The sequence below is a fragment of the Drosophila teissieri genome, chromosome 3R (genome assembly GCF_016746235.2).
Source record: "Drosophila teissieri strain GT53w chromosome 3R, Prin_Dtei_1.1, whole genome shotgun sequence".
Classification (NCBI taxonomy): domain Eukaryota; kingdom Metazoa; phylum Arthropoda; class Insecta; order Diptera; family Drosophilidae; genus Drosophila; species Drosophila teissieri.
In genome coordinates, this window is record NC_053032.1 from 12,550,364 (window position 1) to 12,561,079 (window position 10,716).

At 39.9% G+C, this 10,716-nt stretch overlaps 1 protein-coding gene across 2 annotated transcripts in view; it reads left to right on the forward strand.

Annotated features, from left to right (window-relative positions):
• Positions 1-8,825, forward strand: part of LOC122620307 — a 74,105-nt gene extending 65,280 nt beyond the window's left edge. For both annotated transcript variants that reach the window (XM_043797702.1, XM_043797704.1), the window contains 2 exons: positions 6,078-6,100; positions 7,518-8,825. In XM_043797702.1, the coding sequence (XP_043653637.1) occupies positions 6,078-6,100; positions 7,518-7,583 (89 nt within the window). In that variant the 3' untranslated portion in view covers positions 7,584-8,825. The remainder of the gene's footprint in view (positions 1-6,077; positions 6,101-7,517) is intronic.
• The last annotated feature ends 1,891 nt before the right edge of the window (positions 8,826-10,716 follow it).

The following is a 10,716-nucleotide window of genomic DNA, read 5'->3' on the forward strand; positions in this document are numbered from 1 at the left end:
TGTGATTTATGGGTCTAGAATAACCGGAAACCGAGAGTGAAAACACGCAATTCCGCGCAATTGTTGGGTGAATAAAAGACAATTTCAAGGCGCAGAAGCCCAGTCTCAAATATCCTTTAAATATATGTATGCCATATATGTATGTATGTATGTACACCAGGGCGCCAAAAAAACCAATTTTTTTAAGGGAAAAATTTGTATACATCCAATGAATATGGAAACGAGTTGCACACCACAATACCAAACTGCTGACATGGCGGAGCTCAAATATGACTTAAAAATCATTTGCATTTTGCCATAAATCGCAGTGTTTTCGGGGACCTTGGCTTTTTTTTCAGCTTTTGCTCCGAATTTAGCGTTTATAGCAGATTTTCAGTGGAAAGGATCTGTATCAGCATTGCTTTAATCGAAACTTGAACTTTAAAATTCTAGTTTAGCTTAGCCATTATGCCCGTAAAATCACTTTGTGGCCCGCCAGTCCTGAAAGCTCTCCACCGTCTATGCGAGACGTCTCAATCGCTCCGCAAAGCACCTGTAAAGTATGCTAAATGGCCGTTGAGGTGAGTTAAGTGATGCGTCCCCCGTCCACATGCATATGCATAATGTGGCCAACTGAATTGCTAGCGGGGCGTAATCACGTCTCGATGTGTGGCACGCGATGTTGCCGCAGAAACGGAGGTGCCACCGCCATTGCCCAGTGGCAGACTTTGTTGAGCCGCGAGCGCTGGCCAATTTATTTTCGCCAAGATAATCCGCAGCATAATTGCAATGGGAGCCTGACGCGATCCAAGTTGCCAAGTCGCGGCCCCCATAAATTGCATGTTTCGCCGGAGGGGCAATGGACAATATCTACAAGGTTTCACTAAGAAAAAATGGTATCTACATCTACAAGCGAAATCTAAAGCACTTAAAAAGCTTGAAGTCACACTATCGAATTAATAAAACCAACATAAATGCGAGTATTTTAAAACCAATTTATTTATTCTTCCTAAAAAGGGTTTTCCAAATCTCTAAATCGAGTATTTTTTCGCTGTGTAGAAGGGAGGACCGTCGCCATGTCCGACTGTGCGCATAATTTTCGTGCGCTCGCTTTAAAGTCGCGGTCAGTCCTACAGTAAAACTCCCTTTTAATGGCTGCCGGCGATGATAAGGCCCCTGAGTTTATGGCTCCAGATAGCAAGTGTCAGCGGCACGTAAATTCGCCAGCAAGTCGAAGAAATTAGGGAACCTGGTCTGCGGTTCCCAGGAGGTTATTATGCATGGTTTTATGGAGTGTATGCAAAGGGGTAAATAGTTGCTGTGTGGGATGCTACCATTATTATAAGGTGCTCGCTGTTTAATCTCACTAGAATTTATTCGGCACTTTGTCAGCCATTGGTATTCAATTTTCCAATTGAATTTCTTTGATTCCTCGGGCTGGCCAGCAATAAGTCGGTCAATCGATAATCGGATGACTGTGACCCAGGCATTAAATGACAAAAACATCCCATTTGGACTGGCAAGTGTTCGACCTCCGCGATGACCGCATGGATGAGTCAAAAAGGAAAATGCACTCGGAAAAAATGTTCCTCCCCTTAGTAGACTACAAATAAAAAAGAAAAGAGAACTTAAAACCACTGAACATTATTTTTTTAGTTTTTAAACTATCCATTTTTTTTAATTAATTGTTTAATTATGTTTGATGTTTAATATAACATATTTCCATATCAATCAACATTTTTTTAAAATACATCTAACGTGATTTATAGATGGTTACTTTTCCTTAATTAAACCCAATAGAATACAGTATCTGGATAGCATTTTGTACCGTGTACAAACGGGTTTTCGTTTGGTATTTTTGAGCCAGGGCGAAGTGCGCAGGGACAGAAAGAGATGTGCGCAGTCGAAGGGATGATATGGATACGCCCTGCCAAAGGCTCATTTCAATCTATTTATGAAGACCAAAAAACTTCGAAACAACACAGGCGATGGCGGTGCAGAGGCGGTGCTCTTATCACGGCCATTTGCCTGCGCCATTGCACCGCCGATGTGGCGATGTGGCGATGTGGTTGATCCGGTTTACGGACTCCCCACCCCAATCCCCCAGTTGCCACTATCCGTTCGTGTGAATCTGTCGGTAGCTCTTCGGAGACTCATTGTGGAGCCAAAGGTCACCTGAGTGCCTCTGCCCCACCGGACAGTTAAGTGGAGAGCCAAGTGCTCCAAGTCCTCTTATTACTTATGCCCATTTCGTCCAATCGATTCGGAATTAATTTGAAGCCGAAACATGCAAATACCGCTGACATCGCATTGAGTTCAGCAATTAGCGTCGAGCGTCGAAGTGGCCAATTCACTTTTAATGCTTACATTATACGAAATTAACTCGATTTATGCGCCCAATTAGTCTCCTTGTAATGGAGCATGTTTTATGAAAAGTTTCACAGCGAATTAAGCTAATTGATATGATTACCCAACTTTCATAACTTTAATTGCACTAAATGTAATGCTCAGAGTTGCCGTGTTTCAAATGGCCACACATAAAATTAAAGTTTACATAAATTAAAATATTAACTAAGTAAAAAATAAGTAAATTAAAGGCTAATGAAACGAATATTAAATGCTTTAAATCTATGTTAAATCGACCTCTGGTTTTTAGGCAATATCTAACATATTTAACAATAAATATCTATCTAAAAACGGTTTATTACTTGAAAAGTTTTTAACCAAAATAAGACCACGGTCCATAACGATGAAGAGTGGAATCGCCATTGGGTGTAGCCCATGACCAGTCTGTAAAATTTGTATCTCCATTTTCTTCGCTCTCCCTTTGTGTTGATTGAGGGGTATTTAATAGTCGAGGAACTGGACTATAGCGTTCCCTCTTGTTTAGTTTTGTAATTCAACGGGTTAATAAAAACATTCTTGTTCCCTCTGTAGACGCCAGTTAAACTTCCAAAATCGCTCACATTTCGCAACCAGATGCGGCGCTTTCAATTCTCTGCTTCATAGTTTCCCCCCAATTAGCGCCACTCCCCCTTATCCTAACGGCCCTGGGCATTTGCCCTTCTAACGAGCCCATCAAAAGTCTAAGCAATCTTCGGCGATTCGACTATCGGCCATTGGAGCTGGCGCAAAAATGTTTAAATTGTTGCAAATTGCGTTTGAAAAACGTGCCTTTTCCCGGAGATGCATCCGCGGAATTGCGGGAATGGGCGAAGATGCTCAGCGATCGTGCCGCCGCATTTGAGAAGAAACTCATTGGCCAGCACTTCATTCCGCTGGACACTTTAACGAGCCCAAATACAAATCACTCACGAGTGGTTCTGACCCGGGGCAAACGAATGCGAGAGTTACGCAAAACCATAATTAACAAACATTCGACGGAATCCGTTTTACGAGCGGCACTGCTCAAACTTTCTGATTTATTCGACAGTCTACACAGAGAAAATAGCATTAGAATGTGCGGTGTTGGGGGCTAGTCGGATAAAGGCATACGCGTATCACAAAGGAGTAAAAACAGTCCTTTTCCAACATGGTGTTAGGATTCAAAGTTTTTGGGAAAAAGCATTAAAATCACTTTGTATATTAAACGCATAGCATTGGTATTTTCTCACAGTGCACCACGAGGGATTGGGCGCATGATTTATCCGAGTGGTGGAAATTGTAGGAAATCCTTTCCAGCAGTCAAATAACCCTTTCCACCGGCTGATGGATGGCCGCGTCTAATGAAGTCGTCGGGTCGTTGTCACCATAATTCCACCATTTGTTTGGGCCCAAAGTCTATAGGTAGGATGCTACGTGACTGCACCTACGAATGGCATTCAATCAGCCAAGTTAACCGAGCTGCCACTTGGTGACATGGGCTGAGATTTCCACTAGACCGACAAGATTCACCGAATCGATGGCACTGTCTGCGATTGAATACGGAAAGTAATGATCAATAGAATGGTTGTACCTAATAGGACACAATGCTGTTTTCCTTCGCCAATCTGAGGTCATTTCCTAAACCTTTACCGGCCAGACTTCCATTAAGTGGTTGAAGCACTTAAATCGCAAGTATACTCTATACTGTCAATTTTAAAATTGATTCGAGGAGAAACTTCACTTTTTCTAATCAACGATTTCTTAGGGGTTCTTTAAATATTACATAAAGTTGCAATAAATAATATGTATGTATCCGTGACAATTAGAATCACAACTGAAGAGATCCTAACTTTCTTTAATCCTTTTATATACACATTTTTGTTTTTTTATTTTGTACGCTTTAAATATTTGTATGTTTGTATGTTTTAAATATTTAATGTTTCTACTAATCGATTAAGTTGTAATCCGCTTTCTTTTGAACTGCTGAGCAACTGTTTCTAATAACTGAAATTGGCACCACAGCACTTACCATAACTCTTAATATTCCTTAACGTACCCAGTCCACTTCTGCTTGAGCCACTAAAAAGTAGGTCCTTAGGTCCTTCCCATGCATCTCAACCAATAATAGCACAATCACAGACCACGCCCATCTATTGGCACTAGCGATCGTTGTAGGACCTCTCTCTCGCATAGAAACATCGTATCTCTTTCCTTCGTTAATTTTCCGTTTCATATCCCGTTAACAGCATGACTGGCCCACCCTCTCTGCAAAATTGTTAGAATTGTGAATAATTTGTTTTTTAGTACGGAAAACTATTTCTATGTATTTGCACTGAAACTTTTTGAATACGTTTTTATTGAGATTATATATATTTTTATAATTATAAATTCGGTTTATGGATAGTGCAAGTAAGACTACTTGCTTGATTCAATTGAAAGTTACAAAATAAACTGTATAACTATAGAATGTTATCTTGCTTTACAAAACTTTGGGTACTAGGAATATTTAAATTAATGTTATCCTTATTTGTATAAAAGGAGTTTAGATAATAAAGTAGTTTCCATAAATGTTTCCATAAATTGTGAGTGCTTCTGCGAACGGAATACAGATGGCGCCTATGTACTCTGGATGGTCGAGCGCTTCGGCTGACGGCTAACAGATGTCGCCTCTGTGCCTTGGCCTTTAACGACTTTTTCCCGGTAATAATTGGATGGCCAACTTGCTTTTGGCTTCTAATTGAAGCTTTCCATCTGCAACATCTGCATTTTCGCATTTCTATCTATGTACGTCGGTGTCCTTCGCGGTGCGTGCGTCTTCTTTGCTGCTGTCCCACAACACCACTTGGCCATATTTTACCGCTTTTAAGCAGCGCGTAAATACTCACGCTTACTGCAAGAGTCCATTAAACGGTCGTAAAAACTTTACGATTCCCAATATGAGATTCTCTTAATACGATTTTTTATGATATTGAAATCTCCTTTCGCAGCGAGCCCATCATCGCCCATCTTTCGAGTCAGCAGCGAGAGACCATCTGAGGCCCACTCGCTTCCTCCCCCTGCTGCTCGCTTTTCCGCCTTTTTCCAGCTGAGGGAAAGCGGAAAAGCTGGAAAACTGAAAAACCACCGCCGCAGGTATCACAATATCCCCCCTCGCCAATGGGGCGTATGCGTGTGTTTTAATACCTTGTTGAGGCCTATAAAACACGCTCGTCATCCCGGGCGATGACGAAAACACAGCGATTGGGTTGTCGAATTTCAGTCAGTTAGCCACCACCAAGGAAAACATTAGGGGGAGATACTAATTTAGTTTGTGGACCTTCGGAAATTATAAGAGAAATAGTAAGATAACTTAGACGCATATTTGGAGTCCAAACATTTAATTCCGTACATACATAAAAATAGAACATCAATAAACATTTTGATGTATTAATTGAGATAACAATTTTATGGGTTACGGTGTTATTAAATTTAAATAAAAATACTTTAATTTAACAATTGTTAGTTTTTCTTGTTCTTGTACGCAGATTAATGCGAAACGCTTCAAAGTGGAAATAAAAATCATTACATTTATAAGAAACATACTAATTAAAGCGCTTTCGATGAATCAACTTACTTAAAGAGGCACTAACAGCATTTGTATGACAAAATATTACATGTCCCAATTAGTTGTTATCATCTTAGTCTATATAGTTCTGCTCCCTTCTAATAATTAATATTTTCTTTTATACTTTTAGACAATAATTACTCAGCAAAAATGGTGAGTTGAAGTCTTGTATCCTCCACACGTAAGTCTCATATATCTTTTTGCTATAACCTTTATCCCGTAACCGACGAACATGTGTATTTATTGATTGCGCCATTAACGAGTCAGTATATCATTAGTGCAATTAAACAGTCATAAATGAAGAGGAAAATACACACGGCCAGACAAGCGGACATTAGGTGTGCACTCGTATATATTTTATTGAGTAATTTGAAGGTGACTCGAGATCGCTGCCGCGGTGATGACGATGACACGGAGACCCAGATTCGGGGTGACCCATAAACCCGACCGCATCGGGGATTAAAAAATGATTGCGTGAGAAGGCATTTAGTAATCGTCGGAAGAACTCATTCGTCAGTTGGAGGCGATCCGGGGAGGGGAAACCACGGCCAAACAAGCCGTAAACCGACGCTATAAAAGTGTATCAAATTAGGGAAGGAACTTGATGTGCAGGGAGTTTTTACTTTTTATTTCCACCACCGCCACTGAGCCACACTTTTCACTCCAGCCGAGTCTCACTCAATGCCATTGATTTTATGGCGAGTGACAATTGATTCAGGCCTCATTACTCACTCCTGCACTCGCCTCTGCCTCTGCCTCAGCCTCTGCCTCTGAGCCGAAATACTTTACAGTCGTTTTATGGGCAATTACTCCTGTCTTCTAGCGGCTTTTACGATCCGCACTCAGCGCCAGATTGCACTCGCATTGGCCATAGTAGTTCTCGGGTTGTGGGAACCAACAAAAGAGAACTGGCTGGCAGCTTGTTAAATGAATGGATTTTCGAGTGCGCCATGAATGCATCTATAACTGTGTAGTGTTCGTAACCATGTTGTGCTGTGAAAGTATGTTTATAGTCTTGGTCATTCTAATCGATATGAAATCAATACAGAAAACGACTCAATGCAACAGTCGAATAGACTTAGCGAAATAAATAAAATATAAACTATTAAAGCCACAATGAATGAATTGGTTACAAATAGGATTCGACCATAAAATTAAATAGTTGTTATTTAAACTCAACTTTAAAGTGATACCATTTTTAATCGGTAGCAATAACTGAAGGGGAAGAAATGTTCTGTATTACCTTTAAAGATCTTTATTGTAATTAGTTGACACAAATTTTACTGATAAGTTAGATTTTAATTATAATACATTTATTACACTTATTTGATATGTATGTATATATATGTATGTATATATATGTATATATAATATGTAAATTAGCTTCTGATTATAGTATTAATAAAATGGTGTCAAAACTAGTGTACAATAATAAAAATAACAATTCGTTTCGCCTATAGCGATTAAATTACGCTACTTTTATTAACTTTCATTTACCCATTCAACAGTTTATTCATGTCTTTTTTGTTTTACAAGAGTTTCCTTTCTTTTTATGCCTATTTTGTTATAGATACAACCTGTCGCTCGAGAGATTACAAACGGAGCTGTTTTTATGGTTTGTTCCGCTTTTGTTTAACGATTCCGAGGATCACACGTAATGCCCACGCAATCCACCACCGAAGTCTGAAAACCGACTCAACGGAACGCAGCGCAGCGCACCGCAACTTAACTCGACTCAACTCGACTCGACCGAAACTCGACACTTATCCCTGGGAACTCAAAATAGTGCTTTATTGTTGGAAATTACGCTTCTTTTATTTATTTACTTTTTCTGCATTTCTTTGCTGCTCACTCACTCCCACCGCTCAATTTTTATATGTTTATTACGGTTATTATCGTTTAATGGGGCTCGCTCGCTGGTTAGTGCTGTTGCTGTGTTTCTTGCCCCAGTAGTTGTGTCAGACTAACGTGTGAAGTTGTTTTATTATTTGTTTTGATTATCAAAATGGGCGTTTTACATTTTTCCGGTCGTTGGGCGGCCCACCTGCCACGGGCCCACCGCTTATAGCCCACATCCCATAACCCCGGGGCAAAGGCAGTAAATCACAGCCCGCTGTGAGGGGCTGAGTATCTGGGCAGCAGTACACTCGAAAAACAATAACCCTTCGCCTGAGTACGTCTCCTTTAATTATTGGGAGGCTGGGCTTTGCATTCAATGATAAATACATCACAGCAATAAAGCATTTAATCGGACTTCAAGGATTAGTTGACTATCATCTTGGAAAACTGATTAATTAGATTAGGAATTATTTTAAAACTAGATAAAATGTAGCTGTAGTACAGAAATTATTATATACATCATTATATCATAAAATATGGTTCAATTTGAGTGTGTTTTAGTGCATTAACATAGAAATATATACATCATCCCATGTTATAAAAGATGGAAATTCCCAGTATTGTTTTCAGTGCATGAGTAAATCCACTCATTCGCACTCGCTATATGACCCATAAGCAGAAACCAAAGTGTGGCAAAACGTTTAATTTAGAATTTATGAGCAATTAATTTTAAAGCACTCCCCGGCCATTAACGCCGTTACTTCCCCTCCCCCCTCTTGACCACAATACACCCTTGGCCATTAAAGAATTAACAAGCCAGCGTGCCAAAAATTGATTGTTTAGCCAATCCGCTGGATCAATTACTCAATTGTTATAGCCCAAGAGTTGGCAATCCCATTTGAGCACTAGTCGAATTCCAATAAATAGACAGGTAAAAAGCACATAAAGGTGCAGATTTATAAATAAAAATTAATTAAGCTTAAGAAACTGTGTATTGAGGTAAACAAACCAAATGTATAAGTGCTTTATTTAGATAAGAAAATGCTGTGATGTTGTATGGTATAAATAAAAAATACTAAAAATAAAAAACAGTATAATTCAAATTATTTTAAATAAAATAAGTAATAGTTAATGGACCCCCATAAACGAACAAATATCCTTCATAATAAAAAAATCGCTTCATGAAATGAATATAACCTGGTGTTCCTATTTAATTTCTTAAATAAATTCAATATATTAAAAATTAATAAATGTATTGTATGTTTCTTTTGTAATTTTCAATTACATCCCTAATGACCAAAAATTTATTGGATTAATCGCTAAAACTTGCAAATTTGCTTCCACTCACAGCGCCTCTTCCGTTTTTTCCTAAAACTCTCTGTGTAAAATCCTTCAAAATGCCAGATAGCAAAGTTCTCTAAGTGGAAAAGTTAAGAAATTGCAGATTCGCTTTATTTCCGCACACATTTGCTCTACGAAGGAGGACGAGAGCAATGGGCGAGAGGGATGGGTGAAATGCTTGTGTGTTGTCCAATTTCGATCATAAATTTTAAATTTTTCATAAAAATGTCATAACAGCAATTCCAGTGACAACAGAAAAGAGAGAAAATAAAGGCGGACAAAAGGCGGCGGCCGAAAAAAGAAGAGGCAGTGCTGTCTTTTTGTGATTTTGCCGAGTCGGCGTTTTCATCTGTCGAAATATAAGGGTTTTTTTGTAACACCACTAGAGGGTGATCCCATAAAGAAGTCAAATACAAATTTTGGCTAATTTGTATCGAAGGGCGGCACTCACTCAAAACCAGCGCACTCAAAATGAATAATGCACGGTAATTTAATCAACAATAACATTTTGCCAAACAAAGCATAAAACACTTAAAAAAGCATAGCACTCAAAGCGGGACTCCAATAGTTTCACCTCAGCTCGCACATTCTCACTTTATATTCATAAAGAGTCGAATTAGTCGCTCAACTCGGAAAATCACTCACTCAAAGCAGCGAGGCGGCCATCATGCGAGAGAGCGAGAAGGAGAGAGAGCAGTGGCGGTGCTTGGCTTGGGTGCATGCGAGCAGGAGCGGGACAGACATATGAGCTGGCTGCGCTGCCATCTTTCTTATTGCCGCCGCTGCTGCAGTCGACGTCGAGTCGTTCGAGTCAAGAGTGAGCCAAAATGAATTGTCACAAACTCAGCATCCAAACTTGCCCATAAGAACGCTCGCATGGCTTTTGTATTGCGCCATAAACGTTTCGCTGCTCGTAACGCCACAACGCTCGACGTTTCGCAGCGGCTTTGCTTTCGCTTCTCTTCTCGCGCGTAAAGCGGTCTCCCCAAAAAAATAGAAAACCAAAAATATAAAGGAAACCCCCTCCGTAGACAGACACAACTCAAAGTCTCCAACGACTCAAAGCGCCTCAGTCGCAGCCGCTCTGCCACTCTGCCGCCGTTTCTGTCGACGCCGCTGCCCGCGCTGGCAGCAAGAATTACCAATTACACGAAATTTTTATACTCTTTTAAAAATTTCGTTTTATTATAATATTTATTATCGTGGCGCGCAGTAGTGTCTGCGGAACTCAGCTCTCCACTCTTTGGAATTTCGGCCCTCCGATTCCGATTCCTATTCGGATTATACGATTATACGACTATACGACTGTAGTGCGGCTATACGATTCAGTTTCCGATTCGCCGTGTTTATTGTTCCGTTTCGGCCGCCGGCTTATTGTCACTTAAGTGTTACAGATCGCGTAAAATATAATAAAATTGTGTGTGAAATTCAGAACCGAAAAAACTGTCAAAGCACTACGGTTTATAACTCTCTGTGTGCGGTTCATAAAAATTAAAAAGACATAAAGTTGACATCGTAAAAAGGTTCTCGCCTTTCCGTTCCAGACTTCGATAGTTCTTTCTACCTGCAAAGTGTTTTATGGCATTTTA